The sequence below is a fragment of the Oncorhynchus gorbuscha genome, linkage group LG26, assembly GCF_021184085.1.
Source record: "Oncorhynchus gorbuscha isolate QuinsamMale2020 ecotype Even-year linkage group LG26, OgorEven_v1.0, whole genome shotgun sequence".
Lineage (NCBI taxonomy): Eukaryota > Metazoa > Chordata > Actinopteri > Salmoniformes > Salmonidae > Oncorhynchus > Oncorhynchus gorbuscha.
Window position 1 is genome coordinate 14460817 of NC_060198.1, and position 22171 is coordinate 14482987.

Below are 22171 nucleotides of genomic sequence, written 5' to 3' on the forward strand. Positions count from 1 at the left end.
TGTGCAGTCCTCACTACCCTCTGGAGAGCCTTACGGTTGAGGGCGGAGCAGTTGCCGTACCAGGCGGTGATACAGCCCGCCAGGATGCTCTCGATTGTGCATCTGTAGAAGTTTGTGAGTGCTTTTGGTGACAAGCCGAATTTCTTCAGCCTCCTGAGGTTGAATAGGCGCTGCTGCGCTTCTTCACGACGCTGTCAGTGTGAGTGGACCAATTCAGTTTGTCTGTGATGTGTATGCCGAGGAACTTAAAACTAGCTACCCTCTCCACTACTGTTCCATCGATGTGGATAGGGGGTGTTCCCTCTGCTGTTTCCTGAAGTCCACAATCATCTCCTTAGTTTTGGTTGAGTGTGAGGTTATTTTCCTGACACCACACTCCAAGGGCCCTCACCTCCTCCCTGTAGGCCGTCTCGTCGTTGTTGGTAATCAAGCCTACCACTGTTGTGTCGTCCGGCGTGCGTGGCCACGCAGAGCACCCTTGTTGGGCCCCCGTGTTGAGGATCCGGGAGGAGATGTTGTTGCCTACCCTCACCACCTGGGGGCGGCCCGTCAGGAAGTCCAGTACCCAGTTGCACAGGGCGGGGGGTCGAGACCCAGGGTCTCGAGCTTGATGACGAGCTTGGAGGGTACTATGGTGTTGAATGCCGAGCTGTAGTCGATGAACAGCATTCTCACATAGGTATTCCTCTTGTCCAGGTGGGAGGGCAGTGTGAGTGTGGTTTGCATGTCAGGACCTATTTGGGCGGTGAATTGGTGGGTCTAGGGTGTCAGTATGGAGGTGATATGGTCCTTGACTAGTCTCTCAAAGCACTTCATGATGACGGGGAGTGCACGGGGCAGTGGTGAGACCTTAGCTTTCTTGAACAGGAACAATGGTGGCCCTCTTGAAGCATGTGGGAACAGCAGACTGGTATAGGGATTGATTGATGTCCTGTCAGGCAGGACGCAATGCTCGGAGGGCGCGCTGGGGATGCCGTCTGGGCCTGCACGAGGGGAGTTTAAATGCCCAACTCGGAGAGGGTGAAGGAGGATCTGATGGTTGCAGTATCGAAGGCAGCCTGATTGTCCTCAGAAGGATGAGAGCAGCCTGGGAGCAAGAGTCCGTGAGTTCAGCTTTAGCAGTGATTGACGGAGCTGCCCTCCGTGATACAGAGAAGAGCAGTCTCAGTTGAATGACTAGTCTTGAAACCTGCTGCCATCAATCCACGGTTTCTGGTTAGGGAATGTTTTTACTATGGGAACGAGTCTTGAAACCACTGATTTGGATTTGGATCAACAAGGTCATTCGAAACATGTCCCAGTCACGTGATGGAAGCAGAGAGAGATGGCGGGAGAGCTGGCCAAGGACGGCACGTTCAAGAGTTTTGGAGAGAAAAGAAAGAAGGTATACTGGTCTGTAATTGTTGACATCGGAGGGATCGAGTGTAGGTTTTTTCAGAAGGGGTGCAACTCTCGCTCTCTTGAAGACGGAAGGGACGTAGCCAGCGGTCAGGGATGAGCGAGGTGAGGTAAGGGAGAAGGTCTCCGGAAATGGTCTGGAGAAGAGAGGAGGGGATAGGGTCAAGCGGGCAGGTTGTTGGGCGGCCGGCCGTCACAAGACGCGAGACGGGCCTGGACATGTACTGGCTTAAGCAGGGGGACACGTCTGGCACTGCAGGATTTGAGTCCCTGGTGGCGTAGTGTGTTACTGATGGTAGGCTTTGTTACTTTGGTCCCAGCTCTCTGCAGGTCATTCACTAGGTCCCCCCATGTGGTTCTGGGATTTTTGCTCACCGTTCTTGTGATCATTTTGACCCCACGGGGAGAGATCTTGCGTGGAGCCCCAGCCCCATTCAAGAATAATACACACCTCTTCCTCGCTCATGCAAGGAGGGTATTCTGGCACCGACAGAGATGGCCGCCTCGCTTCGCGTTCCTAGGAAACTATGCAGTTCTTTGTTTTTTTACGTTTTATTTCTTACATTGGTACCCCAGGTCATCTTAGGTTTCATTACATACAGTCGAGAAGAACTACTGAACATAAGAGCAGCGTCAACTCACCATCAGTACGACCAAGAATATGACTTTCACGAAGCGGATCCTGTGTTCTGCCATTCACCCAGGACAACGGAATGGATCCCAGCCGGTGACCCCAAAAAATGACTTCGAAAAAGGGGAAAACAAAGCGTTCTTCTGGTCAGACTCCGGAGACGGGCACATCGTGCACCACTCCCTAGCATTCTCCTCGCCAATGTCCAGTCTCTTGACAACAAGGTTGATGAAATCCGAGCAAGGGTAGCATTCCAGAGGGACATCAGAGACTGTAACGTTCTTTGCTTCACGGAAACATGGCTCACTGGAGAGACGCTATCGGAGACGGTGCAGCCAGCTGGTTTCTCCACGCATCGCGCCGACAGAAACAAACATCTTTCTGGTAAGAAGAGGGGCGGGGGCATATGCTTTATGGTTAACGTGACATGGTGTGGCCACAACAACATACAGGAACTCAAGTCCTTCTGTTCACCTGATTTAGAATTCCTCACAATCAAATGTAGACCGCATTATCTACCAAGGGAATTCTCTTTGATTATAATCACAGCCGTATATAGTCCCCCCCAAGCAGACACATCGATGGCTCTGAACTTTATTTGACTCTTTGCAAACTGGAATCCATATATCCGGAGGCTGCATTCATTGTAGCTGGAGATTTTAACAAGGCTAATCTGAAAACAAGACTCCCTAAATTTGATCAGCATAACCTTGGATCATTGCTATTCCAACTTCCGCGACGCATATAAGACCCTGCCCCGCCGTCCTTTCGGAAAAGCTGACCACGACTCCATTTTGTTGATCCCTGCCTACTGACAGAAACTAAAACAAGAAGCTCCCGCGCTGAGGTCTGTTCAACGCTGGTCCGACCAATCTGATTCCACACTCCAAGACTGCTTCCACGTGGACTGGGATATGTTCCGTATTGCGTCAGACAACAACATTAACGAATACGCTGATTCGGTGTGCGAGTTCATTAGAACATGCGTTGAAGATGTCGTTCCCATAGCAACGATTAAAACATTCCCAAACCAGAAACCGTGGATTGATGGCAGCATTCGCGTGAAACTGAAAGCGCGAACCACTGCTTTTAATCAGTGCAAGGTGACTGGAAACATGACCGAATACAAACAGTGTAACTATTCCCTCCGCAAGGCAATCAAACAAGCGTCAGTATAGAGACAAAGTAGAATCTCAATTCAACGGCTCAGACACAAGAGGTATGTGGCAGGGTCTACAGTCAATCACGGATTACAAAAGGAAAACCAGCACCGTCACAGACCAGGATGTCTTGCTCCCAGGCAGACTAAATAACTTTTTTGCCCGCTTTGAGGACAATACAGTGCCACTGACACTGCCCGCAACTAAAACATGCGGACTCTCCTTCACTGCAGCCGACGTGAGGAAAACATTTAAACGTGTCAACCCTCCGCCCTCAGAGCATGCACAGACCAGTTGGCTGGTGTGTTTACGGACATATTCAATCAATCCCTATCCCAGTCTGCTGTTCCCACATGCTTCAAGAGGTCCACCATTGTTCCTGTTCCCAAGAAAGCTAAGGTAACTGAGCTAAACGACTACCGCCCTGTTGCACTCACTTCCGTCATCATGAAGTGCTTTGAGAGACTCGTCAAGGACCATATCACCTCCACCCTACCTGACACCCTAGACCCACTCCAATTTGCTTACCGCCCAAATAGGTCCACAGACGATGCAATCTCAACCTGCATGTCCCCAGGCACCCTCATTTGTTGACTTCTGTGATCGAAAAAGCCTTGGTTTCATGCATTTCAACATCAGAAGCCTCCTCCCTAAGTTTGTTTTACTCACTGCTTTAGCACACTCTGCTAACACTGATGTCCTTGCCGTGTCTGAATCCTGGCTCAGGAAGACCACCAAAAATTCAGAGATTTCCATACCCAACTATAACATCTTCCGTCAAGATAGAACTGCCAAAGGGGGAGGAGTCGCAGTCTACTGCAGAGATAGCCTGCAAAGTAATGTCATACTTTCCAGGTCCATACCCAAACAGTTCGAACTACTAATTCTGAAAATTACTCTCTCCAGAATAAGTCTCTCACTGTTGCCGCCTGCTACTACTGACCCCCCTCAGCTCCCAGCTGTGCCCTGGACACCATTTGTGAATTGATCGCCCCCCATCTAGCTTCTGAGTTTGTTCTGTTAGGTGACCTAAACTGGGATATGCTTAACACCCCGGCAGTCCTACAATCTAAGCTAGATGCCCTCAATCTCACACAAATCATCAAGGAACCCACCAGGTACAACCCTAACTCTGTAAGCAAGGGCACCCTCATAGACGTCATCCTGACCAACAGGCCCTCCAAATACACCTCCGCTGTCTTCAACCAGGATCTCAGCGACCACTGCCTCATTGCCTGTATCCGCTACGGTGCCGCAGTCAAACGACCACCCCTCATCACTGTCAAAAGCTCCCTAAAACACTTCTGTGAGCAGGCCTTTCTAATCGACCTGGCCCAGGTATCCTGGAAGGACATTGACCTCATCCCGTCAGTTGAGGATGCCTGGTCATTCTTTAAGAGTAACTTCCTCACCATATTAGATAAGCATGCTCCGTTCAAAAAATGCAGAACTAAGAACAGATACAGCCCTTGGTTCACTCCAGACCTGACTGCCCTCGACCAGCACAAAAACATCCTGTGGCGGACTGCAATAGCATCGAACAGTCCCTGCAATATGCAACTGTTCAGGGAAGTCAGGAACCAATACACGCAGTCAGTCAGGAAAGCTAAGGCCAGCTTCTTCAGGCAGAAGTTTACATCCTGTAGCTCCAACTCCAAAAAGTTCTGGGACACTGTGAAGTCAATGGAGAACAAGAGCACCACCTCCCAGCTGCCCACTGCACTGAGGCTAGGGAACACGGTCACCACCGAAAAATCCATGATTATCAAAAACTTCAACAAGCATTTCTCAACGGCTGGCCATGCCTTCCGCCCGGCTACTCCTACCTCGGCCAACAGCTCCGGCCCCCCCGCAGCTCCTCGCCCAAGCCTCTCCGGGTTCTCCTTTACCCAAATCCAGATAGCAGATGTTCTGAAAGAGCTGCAAAACCTGGACCCGTATAAATCAGCTGGGCTTGACAATCTGGACCCTCTATTTCTGAAACTATCCGCCGCCATTGTCACAACCCCTATTACCAGCCTGTTCAACCTCTCATATCGTCTGAGATCCCCAAGAATTGGAAAGCTGCCGCAGTCATCCCCCTCTTCAAAGGGGGAGACACCCTGGACCCAAACTGTTACAGACCTATATCCATTCTGCCCTGCCTATCTAAGGTCTTCGAAAGCCAAGTCAACAAACAGGTCACTGACCATCTCGAATCCCACCGTACCTTCTCCGCTATGCAATCTGGTTTCAGAGCCGGTCACGGGTGCACCTCAGCCACACTCAAGGTACTAAACAACATCATACCCGCCATTGATAAAAGACAGTACTGTGCAGCCGTCTTCATCGACCTTGCCAAGGCTTTTGACTCTGTCAATCACCATATTCTTATCGGCAGACTCAGTAGCCTCGGTTTTTCGGATGACTGCCTTGCCTGGTTCACCAATTACTTTGCAGACAGAGTTCAGTGTGTCAAATCGGAGGGCATGTTGTCCGGTCCTCTGGCAGTCTCTATGGGGGTGCCACAGGGTTCAATTCTCGGGCCGACTCTTTTCTCTGTGTATATCAATGATGTTGCTCTTGCTGCGGGCGATTCCCTGATCCACCTCTACGCAGACGACACCATTCTGTACACTTTCGGCCCGTCATTGGACACTGTGCTATCTAACCTCCAATCGAGCTTCAATGCCATACAACACTCCTTCTGTGTCCTCCAACTGCTCTTAAACGCTAGTAAAACCAAATGCATGCTTTTCAACCGATCGCTGCCTGCACCCGCTTGCCCGACTAGCATCACCACACTGGATGGTTCCGACCTTGAATATGTGGACACATATAAGTACCTAGGTGTCTGGCTAGACTGCAAACTCTCCTTCCTGACCCATATCAAACATCTCCAATCGAAAATCAAATCAAGAGTCTGCTTTCTATTCCGCAACAAAGCCTCCTTCACTCACGCTGCCAAACTTACCCTAGTAAAACTGACTATCCTACCGATCCTCGATTTCGGCGATGTCATCTACAAAATTGCTTCCAACACTCTTCTCAGCAAACTGGATGCAGTTTATCACAGTGCCATCCGTTTTGTCACTAAAGCACCTTATTCTACCCACCACTGCGACTTGTATGCTCTAGTCGGCTGGCCCTCGCTACATATTCGTCGCCAGACCCACTGGCTCCAGGTCATCTACAAGGCCATGCTAGGCAAAGCTCCACCTTATCTCAGCTCACTGGTCACGATGGCAACACCCATCCGTAGCACGCGCTCCAGCAGGTGTATCTCATTGATCATCCTTAAAGCCAACACCTCATTCGGCCGCCTTTCTTTCCAGTACTCTGCTGCCTGTGACTGGAACGAATTGCAAAAATCGCTGAAGTTGGAGACTTTTATCTCACTCACCAACTTCAAACATCAGCTATCTGAGCAGCTAACCGATCGCTGCAGCTGTACATAATCTATTGGTAAATAGCCCACCCATTTTCACCTACCTCATCCCCACAGTTTTTATTTACTTACTTTTCTGCTCTTTTGTACACCAATATCTCTACCTGTACATGATCATCTGATCATTTATCACTCCAGTGTTAATCTGCAATATTGTAATTATTCGCCTACCTCCTCATGCCTTTTGCACACAATGTATATAGACTCCCCTTTTTTTCTCTCTCTACTGTGTTATTGACTTGTTAATTGTTTACTCCATGTGTAACTCTGTGTTGTCTGTTCACACTGCTATGCTTTATCTTGGCCAGGTCGCAGTTGCAAATGAGAGCCTGTTCTCAACTAGCCTACTTGGTTAAATAAAGGTGAAATAAAAAAAAATAAAAAAATAAAAAACCACACTGCACACTGCCCTAACCCATCTGGACAAGAGGAATACCTATGTGAGAATGCTGTTCATCGACTACAGCTCGGCATTTAACACCATAGTGCCCTCCAAGCTCGTCATCAAGCTCGAGACCCTGGGTCTCGACCCCGCCCTGTGCAACTGGGTACTGGACTTCCTGACTGGCCGCCCCCAGGTGGTGAGGGTAGGCAACAACATCTCCACCCCGCTGATCCTCAACACTGGGGCCCCACAAGGGTGCGTTCTGAGCCCTCTCCTGTACTCCCTGTTCACCCACGACTGCGTGGCCATGCACGCCTCCAACTCAATCATCAAGTTTGCGGACGACATAACAGTGGTAGGCTTGATTACCAACAATGACGAGACGGCCTACGGGGAGGAGATGAGGGCCCTCGGAGTGTGGTGTCAGGAAAATAACCTCACACTCAACGTCAACAAAACTAAGGAGATGATTGTGGACTTCAGGAAACAGCAGAGGGAACACCCCCCTATCCACATCGATGGAACAGTAGTGGAGAGGGTAGTACGTTTTAAGTTCCTCGGCGTACACATCACAGACAAACTGAATTGGTCCACCCACACAGACAGCATCGTGAAAAAGGAGCAGCAGCAACCTCAGGAGGCTGAAGAAATTCGGCTTGTCACCAAAAGCACTCACAAACTTCTACAGATGCACAATCGAGAGCATCCTGTCGGGCTGTATCACCGCCTGGTACGGCAACTGCTCCGCCCACAACCGTAATTCTCTCCAGAGGGTAGTGAGGTCTGCACAACGCATCACCGGGGGCAAACTACCTGCCCTCCAGGACACCTACACCACCCGATGTCACAGGAAGGCCATAAAGATCATCAAGGACAACAACCACCCGAGCCACTGCCTGTTCACCCTGCTATCATCCAGAAGGTGAGGTCAGTACAGGTGCAACAAAGCTGGGACCGAGAGACTGAAAAACAGCTACCAACATTGAGTGGCTGCTGCCAACACACTGACTCAACTCCAGCCACTTTAATAATGGGAATTGATGGGAATGATGTAAAATATATCACTAGCCACTTTAAACAATGCTACCTAATATAATGTTTACATACCCTACATTATTCATCTCATATGTATACGTATATACTGTACTCTATATCATCTACTGCATCCTTATGTAATACATGTATCACTAGCCACTTTAACTATGCCACTTTGTTTACATACTCATCTCATATGTATATACCACACTCAATACCATCTACTGTATCTTGCCTATGCCGCTCTGTACCATCACTCATTCATATATCTTTATGTACATATTCTTTGTCCCCTTACACTTGTGTCTATAAGGTAGTAGTTTTGGAATTGTTAGCTAGATTACTTGTTGGTTATTACTGCATTGTCGGAACTAGAAGCACAAGCATTTCGCTACACTTGCACTAACATCTGCTAACCATGTGTATGTGACGAATAAAATTTGATATCGAGGGAGATTATCAGTGGTCTTGTATGTCTTCCATTTCCTAATAATTGCTCCCACCGTTAATTTCTTCAAACCAAGCTGCTTACCTATTGCAGATTCAGTCTTCCCAGCCTGGTGCAGGTCTACAATTTTGTTTCTGGTGTCCTTTGACAGCTCTTTGGTCTTGGCCATAGTGGAGTTTGGAGTGTGACTGTTTGAGGTTGTGTACAGATGTCTCTTATACTGATAACAATTTCAAACAGGTGCCATTAATACAGGTAGCGAGTGGAGGACAGAGGAGCCTCTTAAATAAGAAGTTGCAGGTCTGTGAGAGCCAGAAATCTTGCTTGTTCGTAGGTGACCAAATACTTATTTTTTCTCATTTTGTTTGTCATAGTTTTAGTGTACCTATGATGAAAATGACAGGCTTCTCTCATCTTTTTAAGTGGGAGAACTTGCACAATTGGTGGCTGACTAAATACTTTTTTGCCCCACTGCATATAGTGTATATTGAATATATACCCACAGGGTCACTGACCGCTACAGGCACCACACAACAATACCACAACTCAATATGAAATACCATAACCTAGTCACAGGGGGCGCTGTCATATTTTACTGCAGTTCCCCATTTTAAAACACTACACTCTATGGTAGCCGTGGGTAAGTCTCGCGAGGTTTGCTCTTTTAATTTTCTTCATCCAGCATGGCGGCGCTGTATGAGGGATTCACGTTGTGCGGACTTGTACAAACTCAAAATGCTTCAGATTCGCCAATTCAGGGAATTGAACTGGATGGAGACAGTGACCATGCCGTCGTCACCGATTCCACGAGATCTGTCACTTTATACAAGGTAACGTGGAAACAATATACGTGGCTGAAATGTTGAACCAGCTCAGCTGATGGGACACTCGTGTCCATTGCAGTGGGGGTGGGGGGGGCTAGCTACATATAACAATTTCTCCCTCTCTTACCAGTATTGCAATGGTGTTCATCAACTATCTAGCAACACATTGCGTATTCAGACGGTTTCCTTGAATCAATCGACATGCACATAGGTGGACGTTAGCACACGTACTGTTCTTTCAATGAGAACAGTACTACTAGATAGCTGCTTCTCGTGGGTTTGTTTGGTTAGCTGACGTTGGTGCCACTGTCAAAAAGGTAGTCACACAAGTCTTGTATTTGAATATGGACGTAACTTACCGCAATAATATGACAAAGGTTGTGTTTGTGTTGTAAAATGCATGTGTTGTTTTACTTATGAGGTGCTGTGTTGACAGGTTTCAGACCAGAAGCCTCTGGGTAGCTGGACGGTGAAACAGGGACAGTTGTTGACTTGTCCTGCAGTGTTCAACTTTCAGACCAAGGAGTATGTAGTGGTCTCCGACAACAAGGTAACACGTGTGGACACTTTCCACCAACCTAGGAACTGAACACATTTAAAACATCTGGACTTGACAATTGGACTTGATTCTTGAAATAAAGTGGTTGTCTTCATGTTGTTCATGGTCAATAAATGTTTACTCACTAGGTCATCAGAGTTTGGAAAGATGAAGACTTAAATTTAGACAAAGCATTTAAAGCCACTGTAAGTATGAGCTTCCTCTCACACACGCATACAATTTCAACCTCCTCTGCTTTGACTTTGTCAATATGGTGACATACTCTGCAAATTGCACAGTAACACGAACAGTGCCTGTGAGAAGTCATTGTACCATAATTGAATCAAATTATGCCATACATTTCCTTTTTTATCTCAGGCTTTCCTCTGGCTTTGCGGTCATTTCGCGATGTCTCGCAGTTATCGGTCTTAACTAGCTCTGTGTCTACATGTCTCTTAGGTGACTGCTGATGTATGGCGGATCCACTCTGCCCCAGGGGGAGAGCCTGTGGTGCTCTTTCAGAGAGGGGCTGTCAGATTCCTGGACTCCCTCCTCTCCGCCCCCCAACAGCCCATAGAGGATGTCCTGTCAGAGGAGGAGGTCATAAGGTCAGACAATGGACACTAGTCTGGATTAGCGATCCGTAACCTTCGTGTTGGTTGGCTTTAGTCTCACCACTATAGAGGCTGGTTGGCGTATTCTCTTTCAGAGCCATGGACATAAAAATATATACAGTTGAAGTCAGAAGTTTACATACACTTAGGTTGGAGTCATTAAAACTAATTTTTCAACCACTCCACAAATTTCTTGTTAACAAACTATAGTTATGGCAAGTTGGTTAGGAAATCTACTTTATGCATGACACAAGTCATTTTTCCAACAATTGTTTACAGAGAGATTATTTGACACAATTCCAGTGGGTCAGAAGTTTACATATACTAAGTTGACTGTGCCTTTCAACAGCTTGGAAAATTCCAGAAAATGATGTCATGGCTTTAGACGCTTCTGATAGGCTTATTGACATCATTTGAGTCAATTGGAGGTGTGCCTGTGGATGTACCTGTGGATTCAAGTCCTACTTTCAAACTCAGTGCCTCTTTGCTTGACATCATGGGAAAATCAAAAGAAATCAGACAAGACCCCAGAAAGAAATTTGTAGACCTCCACAAGTCTAGTTCATTCTTAGGATCAATTTCCAAATGCCTGTATAAACACCACGGGACCACGCAGCCGTCATACAGCTCAGGAAGGAGATGTGTTCTGTCTCCTGGAGATGGTGAAAATCAATCCCAGAAAAACAGCAAAGGACCTTGTGAATATGCTGGAGGAAACAGGTAAAAAAGTATCTATATCCACAGTAAAACGAGTCCTATATCGACAAAACCTGAAAGGTCGCTCAGCAAGGAAGAAGCCACTGTTCCAAAACCGCCATAAAAAAGCCAGACTACGGTTTGCAACTGTACATGGGGACAAAGATTGTACTTTTTGGAGAAATGTATTCTGGTCTGATGAAACAAAAATACCACTGTTTGGTCATGATGACAGTTGTTATGTTTGGAGGATAAAGGGGGAGGCCTGCAAGCCAAAGAACACCATCCCAACCGTGAAGCACGGAGGTGGCAGCATCATGATGTTGTGAGAGTGCTTTGCAGCAGAGGGACTGGTGCACTTCACAAAACAGATGGCGTCATGAGGCAGGAAAATAATGTGGATATATTGATGCAACATCTCAAGACATCAGTCAGGAAGTTAAAGCTTGGTTGCAAATGGGTCTTCCAAATGGACAATGACCCCAAGCATACTTCCAAAGTTGTGGCAAAATGGCTTAAGGACAACAAAGTCAAGTTATTGGAGTGGCCATCACAAAGCCTTTACCTCAATCCTATAGAAAATTTGTGGGCAGAACTGAAAAGGCGTGGAACTGAAAAAGCGTGTGCGAGCAAGGAGGCCTACAAACCTGACTCAGTTACACCAGCTCTGTCAGGAGGAATGGGCCAAAATTCACCCAACTTATTGTGAGAAGCTTGTGGAAGGCTACCCAAAACGTTTGCCTAATTGAGTGTATGTAAACTTCTGACCCACTGGGAATGTGATGAAAGAAATAAAAGCTGAAATAAATCATTCTCTACTATTATTCTGACATTTCACATTCTTAAAAATAAAGTGGTGATCCTAACTGACCTGAAACAGGGAATTTTTACTAGGATTAAATGTCAGGAATTGTGAAATGCTGATTTTAAATCTGAGGTGTATGTAAAACTTCCCACATTGAATTGTTTTATTTTAACCTTTTTTTATTTAACTAGGCAAGTCAGTTAAGAACAAATTCTTATTTTCAATGACGGCCTAGGAACAGGTGACACATTTGTACCTTGTCATCTCGGGTTGAACTTGCAACCTTTCGGTTACTAGTCCAACGCTCTAACCACTAGGCTACCCTGCCGCCCCATCAACTGAACATTGTTTTAAAAAAAAACTTTCACCCATATTTATTTACAGTGAGTCAGCGACTATGATAATTCTGTCCACATTGCTGTCAATACTTGGCTCATTTGAGTAAACAATAGTTTTTTGTGTGAGATGCACACAGTTGACAATGTCCTCATGTTGCCCCCTAGGTGGAGCACCAGCATCGTGGCAGAGAAACAGCACTTTGTCCTCTTCACGACAGAGCAGGTAGAATATCCTTTCCTCGCGGTACACCAGAACGCTGAATAGCCGTGTACTCTGACCTGACACGTGGAGGCATAAACGCAGTGCCATCTGCAGCACGCAATGTTTTGTGCAAGTATGAATTCTGTGCCACAATGTCGTGTTTAACACAGCTTCCCTGTTGTCCGTCACAGAAAGGGGAGCACTTCCTGTATGTGCAGAGGCTCAACCCCAACACCCTACAGAAGTATAGGCTGGAGAGAGAAGACTCTGGAGCTTCCCCATTGAGTTTCTCTGCCTCTCTCCAGGACAAACACCTCAACCTGCTCTACCTGTGTGAGTACGGCTGTCACTTCCCTGCCAAAGTAATGTTAGAAATGTTCAAGTAGTAATGGTCATTCAGCTTCCAAGGTGCATTATGCAGAAATCGTTCTGGCATTTCCTGGTTAAGATTCTAATAGTTAGCCTATTTTAAGTTTGTGACAAAACAAGCGATATATAGTGTGGAGAATCAATGTACCATCTCAACTGCAGTGAAATATCTTTTCAACAACCAAAAATCTTGTGTTTTCAGCTGTTTGAAACTGGTGTGCAAAACCGAAAGTAAAAGACGGGAAAACTAAACTTAAGAACCGAAAGCATAGAAATGGCGCACATAGAACATATGTACCACTTAAACTTGCTTTCAAAAGCATGACAGATCTATAACTCTCATTTCTATTTGAGTTTGAAATGGTACTGCATTTGATATCAATGAAGCACTTAACAAACAATGAAACTCAGTTGTCGGACATCGTAGCTACAGCCTCATGATAGTGTTTAGTGTTTTAATGAGAAACTTGCGCTCTCAGTGATGTGCTGGTGACATAAGGCTATGATTGACCTGACTTGCATCTCTGTCTTCTATCTCGCTCTCTCCAGACCCTAACGGCTGTGTGTACCAGAGTGTGGTGGCGGCGCGGGGGTATGTGGGGCTGGAGGGGGTGCAGGCCCTGCCTCGCAGCCTGCGCCTGAGGCTGCCCGTGGGGGAGGGAGAGCTGGGAGCTGCCTCGGCAGTGGCCCTGGACGAAGCTCATGTGGCTGTGGTGGGGGTGCCCCATCCCTCCGCCAGAACTGGCAAAGGTAAATATCAGGGTTGGGATCAATGCCACGTCAATTCAGGAGCTCAACAGAAATGTCAATTTTCCTCATGCGGAAAAGTTGAGTTGTAGTTTACTTCATGAATTGATTGAATCCTGATTCTCACACACATTCGCACAATCCAGCATCAACCCCCGAGATACGTACTTTTCAAAGTTCTGATTTGACGCGTGTAAACAACATGGTGATATCTTCCCTGTGTTTGCTCGGGAGCTTTCACCACACTGCTGACATCCATCCCATCCTTTTTATTATTTTTTATTAAATTTCAGATTTCCTCTGCATCTGGAATACTAATTTCCAGACTCTTCAGGCTGGTAAGGAGATGGCGGGAAGAATCCATGGACAGGTAGGAATACCGTACTCAGAAATTTTATTTTTATTTTTTTGCCTCACAAACTTCAACCAAATGACTCTATGCTTGTATCTTGTACTAAAGACCCACTTCACTCCTATTTATATCAATGATCATTCCTTCATTTCCCCTCAGGTCTGGTGTTATTTAGGGAAGCTGTTTGTCCCTCATGGCAAGGCCCTCTCCGTCATTCCCTACGAGTGTCAGAAGTCCTCTCTGGCCTCGGCCCTGGGGAAACTACGACACACTGGGATCGCAGGTAACGTGGCACTTCCTCAAGTGAAACAGTCACCCGAGTGGCGTTAGTCGTCCTTGACAGTGCCTGGTTGAATCTAAAACAGCACCCTAATTCCCTATACAGTGCACTGCTTTTAATACAAGTCCTAGTGTTCCTGCTCATAAGTAGTGAATCGGAAGCCATTTCAGATGGAGCTATATCACTCCTGTTTACACGTCATTTCATACGTTTCCCTCACCTATCTAATGTACTGAATCTGTACATAACTGTTTTGAAATTGCATCTGAATAGCATCCCTTGAAATGTAATCTTAAACAAGCAGTTTAGTGAGTTGGGTTTTAATTTGCTGCTTTGTAGTGTCCAAATCGTCGGTGGCTGTGCCCTCTTGGAACACCCTACTCCATGGGGATCAGCCACAGGGGCCCACCAAAATAGTGGAGACCAGGAAGAGTGTAAGTTAACCTGCCTTCCAGAATTGATTGATCCTAACCCAAGTACTTTACCACCGGAATGGATTCATGTTAATTTCACCTGTTCTGATTGGTCCTCCCCTGTACAGAAGCTGAGTCGGAAGAGCCAATCAGCGCAAGCCCTCACAGTGGACCAAGTACTGGAGCTTATCAAGGTATTTTAGATCCGCTATTTATTTTGCTCTGTTTTGATTCTGTTTTGATAGTGAATGACAAATGACCTGTCCCTTTCCTAGCGTATTTCTATCAAACCTAATTGTTCTCAAGGACATTTTAAGTTTGGTGTTAACTGTGTTCAACCCCACCAGACTGGTCCAGTGGATGAGGTCCAGAGGGAGGTGGAGGCCCTAGTCTCCCGAGGCGATGCCCAGGACCTGCAGCTCTCGGTGGGCCAGCTGGCCTGCCACCTGGTGGCCCGAAGCCAGGCCGAGACAGCCTTCTACACTCCCGTGGCCCTGGCACAGCTGGTGCAAACACAGTGCCTTTGCCACAGGTGAGGGTGGCATTGAGTTGACTGGACCTCCTACGGCACGGGAGTATCGGTCCTTTGGACAGGGAGGTTATCGGGATGATGGGCTGTGTTGGGTGCATGGAAAGTGAATGTGAACAGGGTCGACAGCTCGTAGTAGTGTTGGTGCCATCCACTTGTTACGCAAGTCCTCACCGATCTAGCAAGGCATCAGTGTTGAAGTACTTGAGTCCACCTTTTGAGTGTCTCTTTGTCGGATACATTTGCACTCGGTCTCGGACAGTGAGACTCATAATTTCTTCCTGAGACTAGCGGAGTATAAAAAAAGTCAGAATAATACGCTTCTCTCCAGTAAGCAAATAAAACTGCTTCACCAGGCCAAATATACACTCCTTTCTTGAAACATTAATACCTGAAGTCTTTATATCTATTATAGCCGTGTTTGCCCAGTGATGAACCACTAGGCCTTCAGTGTGTGACAGGTTAGTACAGTGGTGAACCTATTGGCCTTCAGTATGTGAGACCAGGTTAATGATGCTGAAAGGTAAACAACCGTAATTCCAGCACACGTAAGAGAGTGCGATCTTTGTAAAAGAGTGTCTCTTTATGCCATATAAGCACTTTTATATTTTTATGGCCATTGCGTGTACTCCCTTAATCCCCACTGATGCAAAGTAGTGTAGTGGATGTACATACGACTTATCTTCTTGTTGAAAGTTATTCTTGAAAAGGGAGAAGCTAACAAATTAGGAACAACATCCTCTTTGATAACACTTGCTGCAGCCTCTGCAACTAGTCTACAACAGAAGATGGCTAGCTAGACCGTGGGAAAACTACTGCTCCTTGTTGTTGGGAAAACTACGGCTCCTTGTTGTATGGGGAAAACTACGGCTCCTTGTTGTACGGTGGGAAAACTACGGCTCCTTGTGGGAAAACTACGGCTCCTTGTTGTACGGTGGGAAAACTACGGCTCCTTGTTGTACGGTGGGAAAACTACGGCTCCTTGTTGTACGGTGGGTAAACTACGGCTCCTTGTTGTACGGTGGGAAAACTACGGCTCCTTGTTGTACGGTGGGAAAACTACGGCTCCTTGTTGTACGGTGGGAAAACTACGGCTCCTTGTTGTACGGTGGGAAAAACTACGGCTCCTTGTTGTACGGTGGGAAACTACTACGGTGGGGCTCCTTGTTGTACGGTGGGAAAACTACGGCTCCTTGTTGTACGGTGGGAAAACTACGGCTCCTTGTTGTACGGTGGGAAAACTACGGCTCCTTGTTGTACGGTGGGAAAACTACGGCTCCTTGTTGTACGGTGGGAAAACTACGGCTCCTTGTTGTACGGTGGGAAAACTACGGCTCCTTGTTGTACGGTGGGAAAACTACGGCTCCTTGTTGTACGGTGGATAAACTACTGCTCCTTGTTGTACGGTGGGAAAACTACGGCTCCTTGTTGTACCGTGGGAAAACTACTGCTCCTTGTTGTACAGTGGACAGTTGGCCTTTGCAAGTTACCATACGTTTTTGTGAAAATTGTACCACCTATTACAAGTCAAAAGTTGGTTGATTAAACTGTCACTTCAAAATGTTGCCCCTAATACAGTTGAATGGCAGATGCCTTCTATGTGGTTTGATGGCCTAGCCAATGCCTTGTCTTAGCTAGATTTATCTCCCCAGAGACCACAAAAACAAAAATTCATGATTGGATCTTTTTTTCTCTCTTTTCAGTGTTAACCTTTCCATTCCAACAAAAGCTGAAGAGATTAAATTAGAACATCACTGAAAAGAATAATGTAATTAGAATTATTGTTATTATTATAAATCCTTTGGTGTTGAAGGTCCGTTGTTCCCCACTGTGTTTGAGTTAGTAATAATTTCTTGAGTGGCTCTATTCCCTCAGCATGCATTTTTTTAACATCTGAATGAATAAAGAATCCATATGTTGTTCTGAAATATGAACACAGAAGTACTGGACATTTTGAGCTCTTATTATGGTGGTGATTTGAAGAAATTACAATCATGGTCTTGAATTTGACTTTTTTGTGGCTCGGTCTTGACTCGGACCGCTTGTCACCCTCCCGGTCTCAGTCCTGACAAATTCCCTCCCCCAATCCGGTTTTGGTATTTTGTTCTCTGTGCTTGGACTTGAATTGGTCTCTCTTTAGGTGGTCTCGAATGATGATAGGTGAAGACATTGTGGTGGGTGGGTACCTATCCAGTTTCCGCACCCATCAGTAGCAATGAAGGAAAGAATACTAGTATTTTCACGGACTGTTGTTGAGTCCCTTGGTTTGGTTCTGACCTGTTCTGTGTGTCTTTCTGCAGCGTGTGTCCCGGCCTCCTGCTGCTGTCCCTGGAGCACAAAGACTACTTCCTGTGTCAGCTGTGCCTGCAGCTCTTCCCAGACATCCCTGAGGTGGTCACGTGTGCCTGCCTCAAAACCTTCATCAGGTCAGTCTAACTCGATAGTGTATGGGGGGGGGCGTCTTTTGTGACAACCTATACGTTGTGAAAAAGATTAATTCTGGTGAAGCTCAGGCTTGTGTTTCCTACCAGTGCAGGAGCTTGGTCATGTATTTGTTGGCCTAATTGTTGTCCTCTTTTGATGTTTGAAGTTTCTATTCATTGTGTACAATGCATATTCTTTCCACCACATTGTAAACCAAGCGGTCTCTTTGTGGCTGTGTGTTGCTTTTAAATGATGCTTATTTTGAAGTGCTTTAATTAACTAGAACTTGTTTAGTTTCCAATGCTTCCAAGTCTTGTTCCTGCAAATACAGTAGTTTGTCAACTCATATAAATAGCCTGAAGTCAGGATTGTTGTTGTAACGCCCATGTGTCACTCTCCCTCCTCAAGTGTGCCAGACGGCGACGTGGAGATGGTCAGTCTGGAGCCGGACAGCGTGTCCTTCATGGAGGGCCTGGTGGCGGCGGGGGCCCGGGGGGCCAACAGAACGGTTTCAGCCCGCCTCTGTTTGAGGAGGACGGCTGTGACGCCAACCACCAGCCCAAACCTCCCCAGGATAAGAAGAACCACACACTGCAGCTAGAGGCCTGCCCCGTGGGTCTACACAAGGCTGTGCTACTGTATCCTTTTGTAGTCTGGACAACCATCTCCCTAAACACTATTCCATTGCAAGACTACAGTAATATCTGCTTATGTTATTATTGATTGAACAGTGTGTTTGATAGACATACATTGACACACAGAATCATCAATAGTCAGAGGGATTGAACCAACACAAGGCTGTTACTGTATCCTCTCACTATAGGTTTGTTGAATTGATCATTTAATAGTGATAGATTAAATGAAATAACAATGGCACATTTCATTGTCAACAGTCGGCTGCAGTGCACCATAATGTTTACCGTGCGCTAATACACAGCACCAGTCCATAGAGATGGCTCTTAAACCTGTGTGGAGGTGTTATAACTTAACTGTGCTGCCATAGTAATGAGGTCCTGCAGACGCCGTACAGTGACAACTTCCTGCTCCCCCACCTGAAGGACCTCGACACTCCGCAGGTTATTGTGAGTAGATACCTGTATCCCATCTCCTTGACAATATGCCGTCGTTGGGATCAATTCCATTTCATTCAAGTCGATTCAGGAAGTAAAATTCCATTTCCAGTCTTCCTCGTTGAAGAACAGTAAAATGTGAATATTTTTCTTCCTGCAATATACCATGTTTTTTTCCTTCTATTTACTACCAATTTATGAATTGCAGTTAGCTATGAGGATGTATTGAAAGACTGATGGTTACATCCTTCTGTTTCCTCTCCTAGCTCTTTCTTCAGTACCTCCAGTTTGTCTATTTGAAATATTCCCAAGACTTCTACACACAAACGGCAGGTTTGAGATCGCCCACGATGACACAGGTTGGTACATGGAAGCATGAAAGTTATACAAGAGGTGAATGCATAGAATGACATTTTACAGCATTTAACTTAACTTGTGTGTTCTGAATTTCCTTCTCTAGATCATTGACTGGGTGTGCCTGTTGTTGGATGCTCATTTCACAGTCTTGGTCATGGCTCCTGATGCCAAAGGATTGTTGTCTAATCTCCAAAGCTTTGTCAAGTCCCAGGTATGTGCTTTCTCTTTGGTCCAAATGATATTTGAGCATTTTTGTCAGTGTGTTTTTATTGCCGTGAGAATAAAACCCGTTGAGGCACCCAGGGAGGAATGTTTACCTCTCCAGTGGTTCAAACTGGAAAAGCAAGTGTTGCAATTATAAATGCTAGCCGTTTTGTGTTAGCACTTCACGAAGGTAGACTCTGCGTTTTTATTTTTTTTATTTTTTTAACCTTTATTTAACAAGGCAAGTCGGTTAAGAACAAATTCTTATTTTCCCGTTGCTACACCGACGATATTAGGATGAGCGTGATCCAAGACTTTGCTGACACGCAGAGTATCTGCGCATGTGCACTGGTTTGCTCCACGCTCCTAAAACGTGGAGCAACCCAGCTGAGGAGTTTACACACTCGCTTCAACGCTCTTATATGTTGCGGAAATTGACACACTTACTGCAATTTACTTTTGTACATCGACTTCATCTCGCCGACGCACATGCTGTATATGGTTCTTTGTTATAAGGTTTCATTTAACGTCTATCCCCATCTACCCATTCCAGGTGAAACTATTCTCTGAACTGGGGAAGATTGAGAGCAGCCTTCAAGAGCTCCACAAAATGAAGCTTTCCAAGGACATCAGCCAGTACTCCATAGAGGTCATTGAGCTGTTTTAGGCCATATTTACAGATGATTTCTAATCAAACTTTGCCGTTGACATTCTCTCCCCATTTCTCTTGGTCAGTTGCATCGTTGTGTTCCACTTTGTATTTGGTCCACTACCAAAAGGGCCATGGTTCAACTGCTGTATCATACCTACGTACTGTAGATGCCTACACTGGTCCCAGATCTGCTTGTGCTTTCATCGATGAGCATAGGAGTTGGCTGTGCAGTGCCCAAACAGATCTGGGATCAGTCTAGTAGATTTTCAGGTGTGTAGAGCAAATGATTCTCTAGTTCTGAACTGTGGCATTGCCGATGCTTCGGTCCCTATAGCCATGTGAATTGTCTGTATAATCTGAGGGCGTGTGTGGTAGAAATATTTGCTAATATGAATTATGTAAACGATATAGTCCCATGATATTGCAACATGGCATAGATATTTTTAACCTATGGAACATACTGCCCCTTAATAGGAATATACAAAATACCTGACATGTCTAAAAATGGGAATCAACCTTCCATATGGTTGACAATCTTGTGGTTAAATGTTGTATTTCCTGAAGGCTATTTGGACTGTGAATAACTGTACATCTCCCAATCACATTGTAGAGTAGCACCATGTTTTCTATAGATACATTTTGTGTTGCATTCTAACAAAGTAAATTCTGAATTCATATGACAGTATTTGTATTAAAATGACCCTATGCACAAAATGACCCTTGTCTTTGTCCCATCATGAATGGTTATATGTATAAGGTAAGATTACATGGTACCATATACAAAAGTATTGTGGACACCCCTTCAAATTAATGGATTTGGCTATTTCAGGCATACTTGTTTGCAGGGAGGGGCGCAAGTTAGATTTTAAAAGTGGGGGTAGCATATATATATGAACTGTTTGTTGGGAGCTTCATGAAATGGGGTTCCATGGCCTAACAGCCGCACACAAGCCTAAGATCACCATGCCCAAAGCCAAGCATCGGCTGGAGTGGTGTAAAGCTTGCTGCCATTGGACTCTGGAGCAGTGGAAACGTATTCTCTGGAATGATGAATCACATTTCCCCATCTGGCAGTCCATGGACAAATCTGGATTTGGCGGATGCCAGGAGAACCCTACCTGCACCAATGAATAGTGCCGACAGTAAAGTTTGGTGGAGGAGGAATAATGGTCCGGGGCTGTTTTTCATGGTTTCGGGCTAGGCCCCTTTGTTCCAGTGAAGGGAAATATTAAAGCTACATAAATAAATAAAATCAAATGATATTTGTCACATGCCAAATACAACCTTACAGTGAAATGCTTACTTACAAGCCCTTAACCGACAATACAGTTTTAAGAAATAAGTGTTAAGTAAAAAATGAAAGTAACAAATAATTAAAGAGCAGCAGTAAAATAACAATAGTGTGGATGAATACAGGGGGTACCAGTTCAGAGTCAATGTGCAGGGGCACCGGTTAGTTGAGGTAATTGAGGTATATTATTATTATATGTTATTGAGGTGAATATGTGCATCTAGAGTGTAAAGTGAATAGAAAATAAACAGAGTAGCAGCAGCATAATAGTCTGGGTATCCTTTTGATTAGCTGTTCAGGAGTCTTATGGCTTGGGGGTAGAAGCTGTTAGGAAGTCTTTTGGACCTAGACTTGGTGCTCCGGCACTGTGCAGAGATACAATGACATTTTAGACTATTCTGTGCTTTCAACTTTGTGGCAACAGTTTGGGGAAGGCGCTTTCCTGTTTCACCACGGAAATGCCCCCGTGCACAGAACAAGGTCCATACAGAAATGGTTTGTCGAGATCTGTGTGGAAGAACTTGACTGGCTTGCGCAGCACCCTGACCTCGAGCCCATCGAACACCTTTGGGATCAATTGGAACGCAGACTCCGAGCCAGGCCTAATCGTCCAACAGCAGTGCCCAATCTCATTTATGCTCTTGTGGCTGAATGGAAGCAGGTCACCGCAGCAATGTTCTAACATTTGGAAAGCCTTCCCAGAAGAGTGGAGGCTGTTATAGCAGCAAATGGGGGACAAACTCCATGTTAATGCTCATGCTTTTGGAATGAGATGTTCGAAAAGAAGGTTTCCACATACTTTTGGTCATTTAGTGTATGTAATTTAGATATCCATATCAATATTTTTTGCAATACTGCTCAAGGCTTCGTAGAACATGCAAACAGAAAATGAAGTATTTATTTTTGAACACTTGGAGGTGACCTTTTCCATTGTGTACCGCCTTTTACATGACGACAGTAGGTAATATCAAGATATTAATTA

At 45.6% G+C, this 22171-nt stretch overlaps 1 protein-coding gene across 1 annotated transcript; it reads left to right on the top strand.

Moving 5' to 3' along the window:
• Positions 1-9135: 9135 nt before the first annotated feature.
• LOC124015660 (nucleolar protein 11-like) lies at positions 9136-20615 on the top strand. The gene is given in 19 exon segments (XM_046331042.1): positions 9136-9314; positions 9745-9858; positions 9996-10052; positions 10306-10454; positions 12465-12522; positions 12693-12834; positions 13420-13620; positions 13911-13987; positions 14129-14252; positions 14589-14683; positions 14791-14856; positions 15010-15194; positions 17492-17617; positions 18024-18103; positions 18106-18253; positions 18619-18697; positions 18952-19044; positions 19146-19253; positions 19800-20615. Coding segments are annotated over 19 exon segments (2163 nt in total). The 5' UTR covers positions 9136-9167; the 3' UTR covers positions 19914-20615.
• Positions 20616-22171: the final 1556 nt, after the last annotated feature.